This window comes from Euphorbia lathyris, chromosome 2 (genome assembly GCF_963576675.1).
Source record: "Euphorbia lathyris chromosome 2, ddEupLath1.1, whole genome shotgun sequence".
NCBI classification, from domain to species: Eukaryota; Viridiplantae; Streptophyta; class Magnoliopsida; order Malpighiales; family Euphorbiaceae; genus Euphorbia; species Euphorbia lathyris.
In genome coordinates this window covers 40,766,420-40,785,922 of record NC_088911.1, presented here as the reverse complement: position 1 = coordinate 40,785,922, position 19,503 = coordinate 40,766,420, and the positions used below count along the sequence as shown (strand labels likewise).

The window sequence follows — 19,503 nt, the reverse complement described above, 5'->3', positions numbered from 1 at the left end:
TTTTGTTTTCCTACTCCGATGATAGTGAGTCTACACGTAGTTTGAGTTCGTTTGCGTAATCTGTTGTATCCTGGGAGACGATCGTCAATAGCGACAACATCTGTTTTAAGGAAACTACTAATATGTCTCAGATTTGTCTAGCTTTTTCTTTTGGCTTAAAGCATTATTTGGCCCCTGACCTGTCCAAAATTATGTCATTTGGCCCCTTATCTATTATTTGGTCACATTTGGCCCTTGACCTATTCTATTTGGTGAATTTCGCCCAATTTATATGAATACTTAACGTAATCGTTATCTCATTGATAAGTAACGATATTTTGACACTTAAACTTGAAACGTGATATTTCTTAAAAAAAAAATTCCACATTATGTGGAAATAATTAATTAGATTAAAAAAAACAAAAAACAAATCCTAAACTAAAATCTATTAAGTTCAAGTGTCAAAATGTCGTTACTTATCAATAAGATAATGATTCAATTAAGTTAGAATCCAAATTGGGTGAAAGTTCACTAATTTAGGATACATCAGGGGCCAAATGTGACCAAATAATAGGTCAGGGGCCAAATGCCAAAATTTTGGATAGATCAGGAACCAAATAGTGCTTTAAGCCTTTTCCTTTTAATTTCTAGTTTTATTGTTTGTATGTTTTTGTGTTCGATTTGTTTCTTGGTTAATCACATCTAACATTCTTAAGATAGATTTATTGTTTTTTTTAAGAATCTAACATTCTTAGGATAGATTTTTGATTTCTTAAGAATCTAATATTCTATTATTGTGTGATTTTCAAAAAATACACAGAAAAATAGAAGAAGCTTTTTCTCTGATACTAGATTGAAGATGGTAAATTATGATGGTGAATTATAATTTTAAGTTTCAGATGTTCTAGTTTGTTTCAAACTGGTGAATATATAGAAAGCAAAGATGGTTTTTCTGTTTATATATAATAATAATAAAAAAAATTAGATATGTTTTTTGGTTGGAACGTTTTTTTTTTTTTGGTGTTCTTCAAATTATTGACAGTAACTTGTTTATCTACTTTATGAAGTTGATTTGTTTAGTGATGGTAAAGGTTGGAAAACCATTTCATTTTAATGTTATTATTATTATTATTATTTTGTAGGAACACGAAAGAAAAAACAAAAACAAAAGATTAACCCGGGATTAGCCTAAGGAAGCTAACCCCCACTACATCTTCCAAAAGAAGAGAAGATAAATAATCAGGAGGAGAAGATAAGGATGTGACGTCCAACATCCTCTCGTGCCCAGCAGCCGCCAAACGATCCGCTACCCGGTTTTGCTCTCTGAAGACATGGCTGAAACTGATGAGGTCAAAGGAAGAACAAAGCCTTCTAATACCTTTAATTAAATTTTGGTTATTTAAACAAATAGCTTTTTTTTATCGGAGATCATATTGATGGCCTCGAGGTTGTCAGATTCTACAAGCAACTTTTTCAACCCCAGACTCTTGGCTAGTCTAAGGCCAGAAAAAATCCCCCAAAGCTCAACCGAAAAGGATGAACCCAAGCCCAGATTCTGAACAAACCCAGACAGCCAAGCACCCCCATCATCCCTTAGAACACCTCCTGCAGAAATTTTACCGTCTTTAAGGAAAGAACCATCCGTATTTAATTTCACCACCCCTTCCCTAGGCCTACACCAGCCAAGGAGGTGAAAAATCTTCTTTTGGGTAGATCTAGCAAGAGCATCTCCTTTGAAGCTATCAATAATATTAGATAATTTTCCCGAGAAGAACTCTCCCAAATTAGGAAGAATAACAGTTTTCCTTTCAAAAATCTCCTCATTCCTCCAATTCCAAATCTGGTGACAGACAATAGCAAAGAAAATATCACCATGCTCAAGGTCGGCCAACAACTTCCCACTAACTCCATCTGCAAACCAGTCAAGATCAGAGTGGGTCAAAAAAGTCGAAAGCAAGCGGTTAGGGAGAACTTTCATCCACACCTCTTTACTCCTAGTACAATCCCTAAGGTGCCGTTTAGTAAGATGTAATGACCTTCGTAATGGAATGACCATTACATTGAAGGCTCATTACCATGTTTGGTTGCATGTTACAATTTCATTGTAATGGAATGAGAAAACATTGAATTAAATTTTGTTGAAGAAACCTTGTAATCCCCATTACATAGAAAAATGACTTGAATTCTCATTACATTGTTATCTAACCTCCCATTTCTCAAATCTCACCTCACATTCTTGTCAAAAATGCAAAAAGTAGAAAAACATGAAAATTGAAAGCCAAAAAAATGAAAAAAAATGAAAAACCGAAAAAATGCGAAAAATGAAAAAAAAAATGGAAAACCAGAGAAATGACAAAATAGAAAAACGGTGAAAATGTTGAAAATGTAAATTAAAAGAAACGAGAAAGATGTAAAAAAATATGAAAAAGCGAAAAACTATATACTAATTTATTGATTTCGGTTAATCTAATTTTGTATTTGATTTCGATTCGATTTTTCACATTTTTCGTTGATTTTAATTATGTAAATAAAATTTTATGATTGCATTTAATAAGGAAAATATAAGTATTGTAATGGTTATTACAATACATCATAATTGTCAACCAAACATGGTAATAGAATCACTATTCCATTCCATTACATTACAACTTTGATTACATTACGACCTTGATTACATTACATTGCATTACGGCATACCAAACGGACCCTAAGAGCATGGCAAATTGTTTCTACATGCCCTCTGTGTTGAAACACCTTTCCACATGATTTTGATTTGACAAAATTATTTAAGTAATGATAAAAAATATTCTAACACATTAAATTTATAATGCTTTGATTTATTTACACTAATGTGTTTGTTCAATGTTGAGTTTAATTGTGTATAAGACATTGAGATTAAAAAGCCCAAAGGCCCATAAAGTGGAAGTCAAGCCCAAGTCAACACATCAACACCATTCGGCTTAAAAGTTCAAAACGAAGCCGTATCAACCAAAACGACGACTCAGCAAGAGAAGGATCGAGAAGCCTTCGTGGCAAAAGCTTCAAGAAGAAGCTGCTGAGTTGGACGACAAAGCAGTCTGGACAGCGGCAGGCAATGTTCAACTTCTAGACAAAGTATTTCTACTTTGGGAAAAGTTCAGAAGGCGCAGAATGCTGTCTCGTGGACTTTTCCTTAAATGGCGAAACATTCTGCCGAAGACTGACGAAGACAGAAGATGCAAGAATTGTATTGGCCAACGACGCTGAGCACGCCCAGAGTGACAACGACAGGAAGCCGTTTTCCTCCAACGGTTATTTCGAAATTCGAAATGAACAGGTGCCTCAAGTGTCACTATATAAAGGCCATCCATATGCTTCAATCCATACAGAACTTCAAGTTGTCGAAACGCTGACCAAATTCATACTCGAAGATTCTGTGAGAAAAGCAAAGCAAATACCTTACACCAATTCCCATATTTTGTGTAAAAGTCTAGAGTGATTTTCAATCATCTAAAGTGTCTTAGCAATCGTTGTTTAGGACAATCTCATTATCATTTCTAGAAGAATAGAAAGGAGAGGTTGAGTACTCGGTTATAGTACTCAGCGTAGATATAGGAGTGAGTAGAGGTATAGAGGAAGGTACTCTTGTTATACTCAACTTCTCTTTGTAAAAGGTTTGGTGCTCTACCTTTAAAGAGCTCAGTAGATAATTCAAAAAGCTCGGAAAGTGTTCCGAGGACAGGACGTAGGCGGAGAGGCCGAACCTGGATAAATCTGCTGAGTAATATCTTTCTAACCCTTAAACTCCTTTGATATATATTGTTTGCTTGAAAACTGACTAAGTAAGGAAGTCACGCCGAGTAGTGTGCATTGAGTATCTGAGTTCAGGAATAGACTCAAGTGCTATCTCCTGACTCAAGGAAAGAAACTGACTTAGTCACCAGTTGACTAAGCTAGTGTCTTAGATTCACTCAGCGCGCTGTGTAACCCTTTTCATAAAGAAAAGAAGTCAGCCTTAACGGACAAAATTTTAAATAGTTCATATCCCCCCCTTGGAACTATACCTGTTACGTTATAAGGGACCAACACTCTGCATCTGCTACAAGCACCATTATCCACCAGATGCCGTCTATTTCTATCTGAATTAGTAAGCAACCTATCCTTGACACCAAGCCATAGAAAGCTCCTGATACGGTAGGGAATTTTTAAAGCCCAAATAAGCTTCCAGACTTCAGAGTGGGAACCCGCCCCATTTTGATTGAAGGCCTCAAAGGCAGACTTACAGGTATTAGCCTCGTTATTTGTCAACGCCCAACAATGACTATCCTTATCTTCCTCCTTATTGCTTATCTTAACCCCTCTAATCCTCAGGAGCGTATCAAGACTGAAAAAAGAGTCAAATTTAGACCAAATCCAATCCCCCTCAGAATTCACCACATCAGCAATCCTCCAATTACGGATATTATCAGGCCGCTTTTTATAATTGAAGATATGCATATATAATTGTGTATTTAATTTCTTTTGTTAATTATATCATTGTGGAATTTATTGTTTTTACCAGTTGAAGGTGAATTTATTTAAAGTGTATTATACTCATTAATGATGTATGCATAACAGAAAAACAATCAAAATGAGCTTATCTGGTTTATTGTCTTTAAAGTTGAATTTGAGAAGTAAAATTAGTTACCAGGTGTGTGAAATCATGGAGAAAGATGAGGTATTTCCTAAGCTGTACTCTCAGTATATATATACATATATATGAAATTTGTGATAGAGGTTTTTTGTTTTGATTTAAAGAAAAAACAAAAATAAAAAAAGTACACAAGTTTAGACAAATTGTACAATATAAAAATATATAAACGATATACTTTTTTGTTGTTAATTATTGTGATGTACGTTAATTGAAGATGGATGAGGTTTTATAAACACGGTCACTTCAGAGGCTTTAAGCCCATTTTTACCAATGACAATGTAAAAGCCACAACAAAAGTCTAGAAAAATTCATTGGTATAAATTTTAAGACTTGACCATATGCGAAAATTCCATATTTGACATTCTCACGTGTAGGGGTTGGTTTACATTAGAAATCTGAAATGTTACGAATTGAAAAATCTGAACGGTGATGTTATCTAACCGAGTTAGTGTGAAGCAAAAATATCATATCAATTGGTGAATATACGATACAAAAAGCTTCTGAATGATAAACTCGGGTAGAAAAGCTTTCGTGTGATAACATCGTTAGTCAAATTGATCTCAACGAGTGTCGTCCTTGTTGATTTTTTAGAATCAAAGGTTAACACGGCGGATCCGCTAACCTAGAGGTTAAACCGAGATCAAATTGAAAAGACATCAAAAGGAATGGGACTAAAGCCCATTATAAAAGGCGTTATGCGAAGGAAAACCATACCTTGTTGACTACAGATCCCAAGATCTTGGTTCAAATGGACAACCTAATTGCATAAACCTTGTGCGTTCACTGTGGGGGGTTAAACCCAAGTCCATTCCTAGATGTAAACAGTGACAAAAACGAGAAAAAGGTAAAGCTATATGCTTTTAATGTTACATTGTGCGTCATTATTATGAGCAAATAAATCATCTATGTTAGAGTGAAGTGGGGTCGCTTCGAATGAGACTAGTGGGGCCTAATTCTCTTATACTCTCGCAGAACCAGGCGATGTTCATGACCATAACGAATATAACCATGAGAACATATACTATGTTATATTGGTATCTGTGTGGGATATATCATCGTTTACACAAACGACAGAAGAGTTCAAAGACATCTCGTCTACTAGTCAGCTAGTAAAGTAAATATACTTTCACAATGGAAGGTTCAAGGCACATTAGCTACCTATCCTATACAGATATCGATTGTAGAAACTTATCACCACGTCATAATCGTCTCGTTTCCAATTTTATTCATGTGGGGATTGTTGGAAAATTTTGAATAAAATTATATATTAATTTAAATACCAACAAACATCTCCTTTCATGAACATTCGTGTCCATCGTGAACAGTCGTATCTGTCTGTGTATAATCGTGTTCGTTTCTTCAAAAGACATATCCTTTGAGTTCTATTTATATAGAATGGAATTGTCAAATTCAATGACTAGATTCTTGACTGTTGGAAAAAATATTCTCTGAAATTTTTCTTGCTCTCTGTCTGTTCATAGTGTCTTGTTTTTCTACTCCGGTGATAACGAGCCTACACACGGTTTGAGTTCGCTTGCGTAATCTGTTGTACCCTAGAAGACGATCGTCAATAGCGACGACATCTGTTTTAAAGAAACTGCTAATACAAGCCTCAGATTTGTCTAACTCTTTCTTTTTAATTTCTAGTTTTATTGTTTGTATGTTTTTCTATTTTCGATTTGTTTCTTGGTTAATCGCATCTAACAATTTTTGATAATGTATTATTTTTGTTCTTTTATACTGTTATAATATAGATTTATAATTTTGTTCTTATTTTAAATAACACAGTCTTATAATTTTGTTCTTACTTCATTAAGAGATTCAGATCTATTTAGAAGTGGTTTCCACGAATAAATTATTTAATAGCATTTTCTTCAAGAATTTGGAAAATTCAAACTTTGATATCTCCAATTGAAGAAATCTGATAGAAATAAAAAATGCATGGACAACTAAAATCGGAAAACACAAATGTATCAAAAATTATAGGAAATCCTTATGTTTCTAAAGGTAATTATTAGATTTTTTGCTTGGTGTAATTATTTCGATTGAAACTCTAACTAAAATTTAGATTTTCGACTTTATATGAACTTAACTATTAGGTTTACAGTCTTAATCACATGCACCTTAATGAGCATGTAGAATTTGCTCATTCACCGTTAGATCTAGGCTTATTAGAATCCTGAGATGGGGATTCAAAGCATCCTGAAACTTAGATTTAATCAGCCTATATCTAATAGTGAATGAGCAAATTCACTTGCTCATTAAGGTGCATGTGATCAAGACTGTTAGGTTTAATAGAAGTTAAATTAATTTTACAAATTCAGAACCTGGTGAAATGCACTAATTTTTTAAGGGTAAATTCCAAAAAAAAAAACCTGTGGTTTCTTCAATTTCGGAAATAACCCCTGCGATTTGTTATTACAAAAAAAAAAGACTGTGTTATACGTCGTTACCCGAAAAACGGAAAATGACTTAACAGTGTTAAAAGTGATGACGTGGCAAAGGGTAAAATGGGCAAAATTAAAATAAAAAAAAATAAAATTAAAATAAAAAAGATCTTCAACCTTCTTCTTCTTCTCTGTTCTCTGTTCTTCTATCTCTGTTGATAACTGGAAATTTGCCGTCAAAGGCTAAAGCTTTCGATCTCAAAGATTTGATCGCTGAGTCGAAATTCTATAATAGCGAGTCCCTATTGGTTAACTCACTATCTAGTCCTTCTCAATTTTATGCTTTTAACCTCAAAAAATCTCAAACTTTGTCGTTGAACGGCCGGGATTTTGCTTCCACCATGGCTACGACGGAGTTTGGACTTTAAACATCGCACACGGAAGCAAAATCACTTCTCTCGATTGGGCTTTACGGAGAAAAGCAACGATTTTAACTCAATTCACCGCAGTTGATTCTCCGTTAGCATTTATCCCAAATTTCTCAATTATCAGTCGAGGAGCCGTTAATTCACACTTCCCAACTTCCGGTGTTCTGGGTAATTCTTCTTCTTCGTCTTCTTCTTCTAGATAGTTCTTCTTCTTCTTGCGGTAATTCGAGTGGAAACTGGAGGCGGTGGGAATGATGGATTCGATTGCTTTTGAAGATCGGCGATGGAGAAAGAAGGAAAAGGAGAATCGTTAGTGTAGAGAACGATTGTAGCACAGACGAACAAGACGAAGAAAGTGAAAATGTAAGGGAATTTCTTTTCCTTGATTACATTTGTAACTGAAATCGCCGTTTTTACTTGATTCAATGTGGAAATGAACTGTGAAAAAGTTGAGAAGAAGAAGAAGTCGAGATTTGAGGAAATTGGGGAAGAAGAAGAAGGAGAAGAAGGAGGAGGTTGGGGATTTCTTTTTTATTTTAATTTTAATTTTATTTTTTGTTAATTTTATTTTTTATTTTAATTCTGCCCATTTTACTCTTTGCCACGTCATCACTTTTAACAATGTTAAACCATTTTCCGTTTTTCGGGTAACAGCGTATAACACAGTCCTTTTTTTTAATAACAAACCACAGGGTTTTTTTCGGAAATAAGTGAAACCACAGGAGTTTTTTTTTTAATTTACCCTTTTTTTTAATTTGGGTTTCTCTAACTGATATTGATTGCATCTTTTATTTTTATGCATTTTGTTAGGAATAGATATAAAGTTTCACACAATAGTGGTTCATTGAAGTTGCAGACATATTGAAATAAATAATTAAAGATGTATTGAAGCATTATATTTACAATAAAGTTTATTTCAATTATAAATTATGGGGATAAGGTACCAAAATAGGCCTATGGCTTTTGGAAAAGTATCAATTTAGCTAAACGTTTGAAAAAGGGTATCAATTTAGGCATCGAGAACGAATTGGACATGTCATTCCTATTACTCCGTTAAGTTCTGATTTCTCCCTCCACGTACAATTGATAGAATTTAACGAGATAATATCAATGACGTGTCTCGTTCCGTTATTGAGGCCTAAATTGGTACCGTTTAAGATTGCTTCAGCTTCTAGAAATTTCCAACTTAGAAAATGACTCTTTATCAGAGGTTCTGAAGACATGTAAATGTATGCACAGTTTAAAGAGTGTTTAGAGTGTTAATGTGTGAGATAAAGTTCATAGCATAAAATAATTCAGTAGAAGTAAAAGGCAACAGCAGGGCAAAAAGTTGTCAACAGATTTATACTGGTTCGGCCCCTTGCCTACGTCCAGTCCTCATGATACCTTCTTATGAGCTTTAATGAAGTACCTTCCTTCAGTCAACACTCAACTAATTCACTCTTTGCTGCTTATAACCGAAGCAACAAATAACTACTGATTACAATCAAAACATTACAATCTCTTTAGATAATAAATGTATCGAACTAATATCTCTCTGAAAATTACACATATATGAGCTTGATTTGCGTTTTACATTTTGCTCTGTTTTTAGCTTTTTGCAATATATCTCGTATATAACTTTATGCGCTAAAATTGATCTTTTTAACTTTGTTCTTGAGCTTGCTTATATAGGCAGAGATTCAAACTAGTCGTTTGAATCTAGAAGATATCTGTTGAGAAGAAACATCCTTTGTTCTTCTCTAGGATTTTTAGTTTTTTTGTCGTGTTGCCAAATAAGGAAATTAGTCGTTTGAGACTCAGAAGACCATTGACCGTTAAGAAGCTTCATCTAATGATCTTCTCTGGTTTTTAATATTTGCGGGCTAGAGCGTTTCTATTTTGGTGTATATCAAGAGAGATGGGTTGTTGATGTAAAGATTACTATCTTCTGCATTTTACCAGAATACGCAAGCCTTGGAAAGACGACGATGTTGTCTTGTTCTAAGTGTGGAGACTGGGCTTTGCTTATAGGCTTGGTTTTGGCTTCTGGCTGGGCCTTTATTTTACTAAAGGTCTTTTTACTGATTTCGTTTATTTGGCTCAGAAGCAACCAATTGCTTTAATTAATTTAAAAACCAATTAAATGCTAAGATTGCACATTATCGAAAATAACAATGACATCAATTGAGAGTAACCAAGCAGACGCCACAACAAAGCAAGACCTCCACCATCATTAATAGGATCAATAATAAACAAACTCATATAACCAATCTTTCTTTTTATTACTTCAATTATGATTACATTTAATTTCCATAAAAATAAAACAAACGAAGGCTTAAATTTGGCAATCAAATCTATCAACATGCGAACTGATCGAAGATTATCCATTTCTCAGCAGTTCCAACTTAGAGTACTTATTGATTCCGACGACTACTAACTCGTCAAAAGGACGTTCTTAATCACTCTATGTGGGTTTGTTTCTCTTTTAGCCAATAATTATAACACTTTAAACAGTTGTGTAATTTTTTTTTTTGTGTAAGTATATAGAAAAGTCTATACTAATTTATTAGTGTATACCAAGGTTGCAAGAATCGAACTGAACCGACCAGTTCGATCTGGTCCAACCAGAACTAACCCGATCAGTTCGATTCGGTTCAATTAGAACCAATCTGTATTCTAGTCTGAAGAGAGCTATATTTTAATATAGCTGAAAACCGGTCAGAACCGCTCGAACAGGTCTGACAAAGTAATCTTTTGGGTTGCTATTTAATAGAAAAAAAAAATTTATACAATTTATAATATTTATCAACAATTAATGAATATATAATCATATTTACAACTTAAATATGTGAAACATCATTTAATACTATTTCTATTTTATGTTTTGATCGTTATTATACAAAAATTATTTTATTTTTTAATATTAATAAAGTTTTTAAACTTTACATATTTATACAAAATAAAATTTAAAAATCTATCAAATTATATAATTTAAATTAAATTATAAAATATATAATCTACTATTTAATTATATTTACATTTTTTTTATTAAAGGCTGGTTAACGAGAGAGTACAAAACACAGACATCCCAGCTATGCTGGCACTCCTATTTTAATCACAGCAAACCCGAATCGATTTTATTAAAGAAGAAAAGTAAAATTACAAAACAAAACTACAAAAAAAAACATGTCAAGAGAAGCGATAAGAACCACGCCCCTCAAGATCATGCAAAAAAGTCGAGCAACAGAAATTTGGGATTGAATCCCACCAATATGAATGATCTACCATACGATCAAAAGAGGCAAGAGAATCAGCAACCGCATTTAATTATATTTACATATAATTACTATTAATAATAATTGTTTAGTTTAAAAAGCATATATTTTATATTTTTAAAATGTTATGTGTATTGGATTATATTTTTAATTTATAAAATTGATATTAAATAAATATTTTTATTAGTATATTTTTTATAGGAAAAAGTATGAAAAAAATGCATGTGGTTTGTCCAATTAGCAAATAGAGACATGTGGTTTAAAAGTTCACAAATAAAGGTCTATAGTATGTTTTATTTACAAAACAAAGTATTACAATTACACATTTAAGTTCTAATTATAAACAAAAATATTTTTATCTTAACAAAAATTATACTTACATATCAACAAAACATAATCCAAAAAAAATAATTTTTTAAATCGAAACAATAAATAGTATGGTGGAATTTTATGTTTTTTTACTAATCTGACGGTTTATGAATTAAATGAATATTTAAATTCATTTTACACAGTTGCAATTTGCAAAAGTTTAAATGTAATTGAAAAAAAAAATAAAAAATGCTCTTATTGTCATCGATTATTTAAAAGTTTAATTTTTTTTAACAACTTAAAAGTTTAATTTTAAATACCTTATTTTGTAAAAAAAAAAAAAATATCAAACATCTCTATTTGTAAACTTTTAAACCACGAACTTCTATTTGCAAATAAGGTAAACCACAAGCATTTTTTTTTGTCGTACTTTGCCCTTTTTTTTATAATAATGTTAATATTTTATTATTTTTTAAAAAAATAAAATATTTTACTTAAATGTGAATAAAACTATTGTATTTTACTTGATTTTGTGAATCTTGATTAAACTCTGTTGAATTTTTAACTATTGATCTCAGTCTGATTCTAACAACCACGGTGTATACATATAAATCTCTTACCTTATTTATTTTAGCCATATCCATATTAAAAATCACTTCTCAAATCAACACCAATCGGATCGGGTGTTCAATTGGTCCATTAAATGGTTAAATTAATTATAATTATTTTCCAAAAGATGACAATTTATCTAAATTAAACAAAAGAAGGCACCCACTAACTGAGGCGGTTATATATCTGCTACCATTTAAACCACTCTCTCCTACGTTTCACTTCCCAATTACTCAAAATGAAAACTCCATCTTTCTTCCTGCTTTTCTTCTCCTGCATTCAGCTCGTAGCTTCCGTTGATCACATTGTTGGTGGTGAGAATGGCTGGACTATCCCCAAGAAAGATTCTCAATTTTACAATCTCTGGGCCTCCAATCACAGGTTCAATCTCAACGACACTCTCTGTGAGTTCTTCATTCTTTAATTTCTTAATTCAATTAGAAGCGTTAATCATAAACATTTATTGACATTAATTAACTGGTAATCAGATTTCAAGTACAAGAAAGACTCAGTAATGGTGGTGAGTGAAGATGAGTACAAGAAATGCAAAGGTGTTCATCCTTTATTCTTCTCCAACAATGGTGATACTGCTTTCGTTGTGGATAAACCTGGTTTATTGTACTTCATTAGTGGAATCAATGGACACTGCGAGAGAGGGCAGAAGATGATCATCAAAGTGTTGGAACCAGAGCCAAAACCTGAATCTGATAATCCTGCAAATAAGAAAAATGTGTCGTTCAAAACTCTTCCCATTTCGCTAACTTTCATCGTCCTGCTTACCTTCTCATTTCTGGGATTGCTTGTTCTTTAATTGTTGTTGTCATTTTGGTACTTTTTGATTAATTAGTATGTAATCATTTCGTAATTAGGATTGTTATGCTAAATTATTATTTTCTTCTTACAATTCTAACAATTCTGCTGTGCCTACGGTTTATGTTTCTATATGTTAATTTGTATTCAGGATTCATTTTCTTTATGGATCTGGTTTTGCTATTATATTACAATTATAAACTAACTCTAACAAACTAGTTCATTAATGAATGACTCACGTGCATCATTTTTATCGCCCCCTCCTCACATGAGAAACAACTGCTAAATTTATGGAATTATATGTAAGAAAACCAAACCATTTTCTTCAATGTAAGAGCCATTTGATTGTATAAGGGCTTAGTGAATATAGTATAGTAGTGATCAATCTTGTTTGCAAATGTTCTCAAACCATGTAGCAATTTATATCTAGATGTTTAGTTCTTTTGTGGAACACTAGGTCCGCAACAATATGTATAGCATCCTTGTTATAGCACAACAATGATATAAGCTTCTGTACTAATCTTTTAACAAAAAAAGTTAACCACTTCAACTCACATGTAGTTGTTGCCGTGGATTTATATTCTACTTCAGCAAAAGATTTGTTTATGGTTGTTTGTTTTTTTTCCTTTCCATGAAATTAAAGGATCCCCTAAAAAATGCAATATTTGTATATACTTTCTAGTTTGTTTACATCTTGCCCAGTCAACATTGCTGCTACCTTCATCATGTCATCCTATGCCTGAAAATCATTCTTGCAAAATGCTTAAAGTTGTAACTTTGTTCGGGTAGGATAAAAAAAATCTCATTATTGCAGTCCTTTTAAGGAACTTGAGGACATTAGCTGCCTCCATGTGTAATTGTGTTGGTTTTTGTAAAAATTGATTTAGCTGTTAAGTGCTATAAGAAAAATTTGGTGTAGTAAAGCCCAAGTATATAGCAATTTCACAATGATCCTTCTATATTGATCACTATGTTTGAGCTCAGGACTATCAGCCATTAGATCTATTCATGCAAGAAAAGGACTTGTTGCAGCTGTAGCATCCTGCAAACCAGCTTCTTTGAGCATATCTGTAATATATTTATGCTGAGATAAATCAACCCCTATGCTGACCTAGTTAGCTTAATACCTAGGAAATACTTGGCAATTCCTAGATCCTTAATAGTAAAAATCAAATGCAATTGTTGTTTGATATCTGCAATTTGTTGAAATGAAATTCCAGTCAACAATCATCTACATAGACAATTAAGGCTATAATTCCCCTCTTTGTGTCCTTGTGAACAAACAATAATCATGCACAGATAGTTCAAAACCCATATTGATCAACACATTAGTGAATTCTTTATTCCATTGTCTCTTTGCCTACTTAAGGCCATATAAGGACTTCACCAACTTATAAACTTGTCATTCCTTAGCCTTAGTATATCCTTTTGGTGGTGTCATATACAGTTCCTCCTCAATGAAACCATGCAAATCAGCATTGTTCACATCCACTTGATATATATCCCAAGCAAAATAAGGTGCCAATGCTAAAAACAATCTCAATGTCACCACTTTAGCTACTGGGGAAAACTGCCATGATAGTCTATACCTCATTGCTGGTTGTAACCCTTGGCTACTAACCTGACTTTATACTTATCCAGGCTACCATCAGCCTTGTACTTTACCTTGAAAATCCATATAGATGTAATAAGCTTCTTCTTTTTTGGTAAACTAGTTAATTCCCAAGTGCCATTATTCTCCAATGCTTTAATTCCATTTCCATAGTATTGACCCAATGTGAATTAGTACTAGTTGCTTGATATGTTGATGGTTCTGGAATACTAGTCAAATTGTTAAGAAAAGCATAATATTGATTAGTATATCCAGGTAAAATGGTTAATTGATTTTTGGCAGTAGTAGTACACATAATTAGTGGCAAAGTAATGACTCAATTTGGGTGCTTGATGAACTCTATCTAGTTGATCTCCTAATTGGAGTTGGAGATGAAACATGCATAGAGATGAATTAGAAGGATGAAATGTTCCCGATGTTTGATCATTTGAAACTTGAGTTTCGTTGACTGCCATTGGGGATGTAACATAAGTTTCTGAATTGGAAACTTCTATGATTGGAATAGAAGAAGTAGGAGGACAACTAAAATTGTTTGACATGGGAACTGGAAATACTGTAGGTAAAGGGGAATCTGATGTTTCCACGTTAGAAGTGCTAGGATTAGTGTAGAAAAATTGAGACTCAACAAAATCTCTAGATACGCATATCTTGTGTGTATGAACATTATAAAGTTTCCAACCATTTTCTCTTGGGAATGACCTAGATAAATGCATTTATGAGACCTATCATCAAATTACTGAAATCTGGTTCGTGGTTATATAGTAACTGATAGGGTGATTTATAACTCAAAACTGTAATAGGATAAACATTGATTAAAATTGTAGCCTGTAAAATTGCTTCTCCCCCAAACTTAAAAGGCAATTATGCTTATTTTAATTATGATCCAGCTATAACCAACAGACTTCCATACCTTCTCTCAACAGCTCCATTTTGTTGAGGGGTGTATGCATATGTTTTTTAAAAATCGACTCATAAATTTATGTTTACACACGTGGACTATCTTTCCAATTTGATCAAACCAAATGATTTATTTATATATATATATTTATTTATTTATTTTTATCACTGAGAAAAAAAAACACGAAACTAAACTGTGTATGCGCGTGTTGTTTATTGCATTTTAATATGACTTTCCTAATTTTTGTTTGGAAATTTAGGCAATTGATACTGTCTGCTATCATTTCTCACAATCATTACCTTTATTTCTTTATAAAATTTAAGCAATAATACAATGCATCACCTACTATTTTATTATAATAAAGAAAACACTCCAAATTAAAAACATATAAATCAAAGAAGAATTAATTAAAGAATAAGGAATATGATGAATGCCAGAAAAAGCCTTATTCATCATGTATGTAGAATAAAGAATGTCTCGCTATTAATGAGGGTTTCCACGTGTTTGTCCCGAATACGATATCTCAGTTTTGCGGCCGCCGCCATGGAATCAGTGATCGAAGGAACATCAGCTTTAGCCCTGGAGGAGGAAAACACCACAGGATTAATTGTGTAGGCCGCTGACATGGAAGATAAGCAGCAGCCACCAACATGGAGTTTAATCGGGTGTTTTTTGACGGATAGACAGATTAAAATTTCGTTCATGAAAAATACTATGGTCGAGCTCTGGCGTCCATCAAAAGGCTTGTGTGTGTGGATGTATTAGGCCCTAATCTGTTTCTCTTTGATTTCTTTCACCCTCTAGAACGGGATAGGGTTGTCAGCGGGGGACCATGGACGTTTGATCAGCATCTATTACTCACTAAAAAACTAGCAGATGGACAGATGCGTTGCGATGAGCCATTATCCCAGGCGGAATTCTAGATACAGGTGTACGACATCCCCGCTGGACTTATGTGAGAACGTGTGGCCCAAAGCAGTGGTAACTTCGTTGGGAAGTTTATAGAATCAGATGCCAACAACTTTACTGGAGGTAGCCGATCATATATGAGAATCCGCGCATCTATCGATATGCTCCAACCATTAAAGAGGCGAATCAAGATCGGTATGGCAGGTGGGGTGTTCTCATGGATTTTGTTTAAATACGAAAGGCTCCCTACGTTCTATTTCTTCTGTGGCATGGTAGGGCATGCTGACAAATTTTGCTCCTCACTACTCGATCATCCTAATCCGGCACAGGAAGTGAGACTTTACGGTACCTTTCTACGAGCCCCAACTCGCAGGATGCTTGCAATCCCGCAATCCCGCGGGTTGTTGGACGCTCCGTCGGCACCAAAACAGGCTTCGGCTCCTCATGAGGCTGATCAGGTAAACAAAGGCCAGCGACAAACTCAAATGCCCACGGCATCTTCTAGCGATGGTCGGTCTAATGCAGAAACATCTCATTTGGCCTTAGGGATTTCAATCGATAAGCAGGTGCAACCCCCTATAGGGCCTGCTAACTACTCATTATAGAACAGTGCATAGGGTGCAGCAGGAGGACAAGGTAATGATGATGAGGAGCTGGTTATTTCTAAGGTAAAACGACGTCGACAGGAATCTGACACCAATGTTCAAAAGCAGATGGAGTGTGATCAGAGGGCAATGGATAGCACAGGTGGCGGTGTGACTGAAAAAAAGGCGGGGTCTGGTGTCCAGACCCGCCCTGATATATGAGTGTGCTGAGTTGGAACTGTTGGGGCATGGGCAACCCGCGTACAGTTCGAATGCTGTCGTCCTTGGTTTCAAAATTTCACCTTGAGTTCGTGTTTTTAATGGAAGTTAAATGCCAAAGATCTAAAGTTGAGTTAATCAAAAGGAAGCTGGGGGGCTTGCCCTTTTTTGGAAGTCGGAGGGGGTGGCCAGCCTTCTCGGTTTCTCACGAAATTTCATTGATATCAAAGTTTCTCTTCAAGGTTTGCCGGAGTATCGATTAACCGCTTTTTATGGGTTCCCTGAATGTTCCCGTAGGTCTGAGTTGTGGCACTTAATCCACTCGTTAGCTGCAAGCAATAGTCTACCATGGGTTCTGTTAGGTGATTTTAATGATATGATGTGTCAGGAGGACACGAGAGGTGGAAGACGACACCCTCCTAGCCTGTTACAAGGCTTTTCTAATACAATAAGAGTTTGTGGTTTGTTTGAAGTTCCGATGGTGGGCCACCGATATACTTGGGAAAAGAGTATGGGCTCAGTTAATTGTGTTGAGGAAAAGCTAGACCAAGTACTGGCTTCTTCTAGCTGGCTTAACCTGTTTCCTAATGCCTCAGTGTTAAATGAAGAAGCTTATTTCTCCGACCATACGGCCTTGCATCTGCGTATTCGTCCAACCATATGGCCTGGCTTCGCGAGGCGGAAAGTCGAGAAAAGGTATCTGCAGCATGGCTAAGTGGAGTTGGGCTTGACGTTATAACCCGACATCAAAAATGTGGGGAGCAGCTCGCTTATGGGGCGAACAGATCAGAGGTCGTTTCTATAGTGATTTGGCTGGTTGCCAGCAGGAGGTCCACCGCTTGCGGAGCTGTTCGGATATAGAAGCACAGCGTTAGCTCCTCTTGTGTCGTGATAAGCTTGAAGGGCTACTACAACAACAAGAGACATATTGGAAACAACGATCAAAGAAGCTTTGGCTCGCGGGTGGAGACCGGAATTCCAGGTTTTTCCACGCAGCTGCTTCTAATCGACGGTGTCAAAATAGTATTGAGAAGCTTCAGAATGATTCAGGCAAGTGGTGTGACTGGTCGACAGGGTTGAGCGAAGTGATATCTGGATACTTTCAGCAGCTTTTTTCTTCATCAGGGTGTGACCCAGACCCAATCCTACAGCTTGTCAGGCCTATATTGACAACGAACAACAATCAAGATCTGCTTTGCGACTTCACTGCTAAAGAGGTACGCTCTGCAATTTTTTCTATGCATCCCGATAAAAGCCCGAGGCCGGACGGCTTTAACCCGGGCTTTTACCAAAGATACTAGGATATTGTAGGCGAGCATATCACTGCTTCCTGTGTGGCGTGGTTACATAGTGGCATCCTCCCTGATAATATTCATAACACGAACATTGTCCTCATTCCTAAGATAGCAAATCCGGAAAAAGTGTATGACTTAAGGCCTATAGCACTGTGTAATGTTATCTACAAGATAATATCGAAGATATTGGCGAATCGCCTTAAGCATGTTCTACAGCTCGTTATCTCTGAGTCGCAGAGTGCTTTTATTCCTGGGAGGTTAATCTCGGACAATGTGATGAATGCACATGAGGTTAATCATTATTTACACAAAAAATCGAACCGAAAGACGGGAATAGCTGCTCTTAAATTGGATATGGCAAAAGCATATTGTTAAGCCCAAAATATACCTAAAATATCATATATAAATACGTTAAATTTGATTTGATTAAGGTAGAAATCTGCTCTGATCCAAAGAGATTTCTACGGTTCAAAGCCATTTAATTGCATAAATTCTTGTATTATTACATGTTCATAATCTTACCAAAGTTATAGTTGCTTTCCTTACCTAATGAAAATAAGTTTTATACCTTCTATTTATTCCAACTACGGAAGAATCTGTCTTGTAATCAAAATCTCAAGACAGAATTGTTCTCTAAGTTCAATATAATATTCTTATCTAATCCTAATTTATCCAAACCAATACAATCAATTAAACGATTTTCTTTAGTTAAACCTAAAGACGTGAATAAAACTGAATTAAATAAGTTTTTAGTTAAAAAGCTTTCCATGTGGGTTCGATATCTTTTATTACTACAAGCGTGTACCGGGCACTTACGGAAATCGCTCAACAAGTTTTTGGCGCCGTTGCCGGGAAACGCCAAATTTTTTAACAAAATTTTAGATTTTTCATGTTTTATTTCGAATCTAGGTTTAAACATACTTATTTTAACTTTTATAATTTATTAGTTTTAATTTACTAATTTATTTATTTTTCAAATTCTGTTTTGTAGGTAGTTTCGGTTCGTGCAAGATTTCAGGTTCATGCGCAGTTCTCGAAGTTCAGGCATTATACCCGACCCTATAGACCCAGAAATTGAAAAAACCATTAGAAAGAACAAGAAAAACAAGAAAAACAAAAATAAGACTCCAGTAAAAACACATACCGAGCCGGAAAAAATGGCAAACCCACCAACACTTATGGATTACGTTAGGCCAGGTGTGGCCGGTGTAACCAATAGTGTAGTTAGACCCAGAATCACCACAAACCAATTTGAAATTAAGCCAGCTTTGCTTAATATGTTGCAAAATAATGTAACATTTTACGGGTTACCTAACGAAAATCCTAAAACCCATTTGACAAATTTCCTTGAAATTTGTGACACTTTTAAAATCCCAGATGTGACTGCCGAAGCAATCAAACTTCACCTTTTTCCTTTCACTTTGAAGGATAGAGCCAAAGAGTGGTTAACTTCAATGCCAGCCGCAACTTTTGAAACTTGGGAACAATTAGCCCAAGCCTTTTTATCAAAATATTTTCCTTTAGCAAAAACCGCA

The 19,503-nt window shown here is 34.7% G+C and overlaps 1 protein-coding gene across 1 annotated transcript; it reads left to right on the top strand.

The window, feature by feature from the left end:
- Positions 1-11,855: 11,855 nt before the first annotated feature.
- LOC136220718 (early nodulin-like protein 5) lies at positions 11,856-12,558 on the top strand. The gene is made up of 2 exons (XM_066008512.1): positions 11,856-12,045; positions 12,130-12,558. The coding sequence occupies exons 1-2, from the start codon at positions 11,880-11,882 to the stop codon at positions 12,450-12,452; spliced, it is 489 nt and encodes a 162-aa protein (XP_065864584.1). The 5' UTR covers positions 11,856-11,879; the 3' UTR covers positions 12,453-12,558.
- The last annotated feature ends 6,945 nt before the right edge of the window (positions 12,559-19,503 follow it).

Excerpts from the sequence above, each read along its gene's own strand:
- LOC136220718 (XM_066008512.1), top strand. The coding sequence starts at position 11,880 with ATGAAAACTCCATCTTTCTTCCTGCTTTTCTTCTCCTGCATTCAGCTC. Across the intron at positions 12,046-12,129 it reads CAATCTCAACGACACTCTCT|ATTTCAAGTACAAGAAAGAC; the intron begins GTGAGTTCTTCA and ends ACTGGTAATCAG.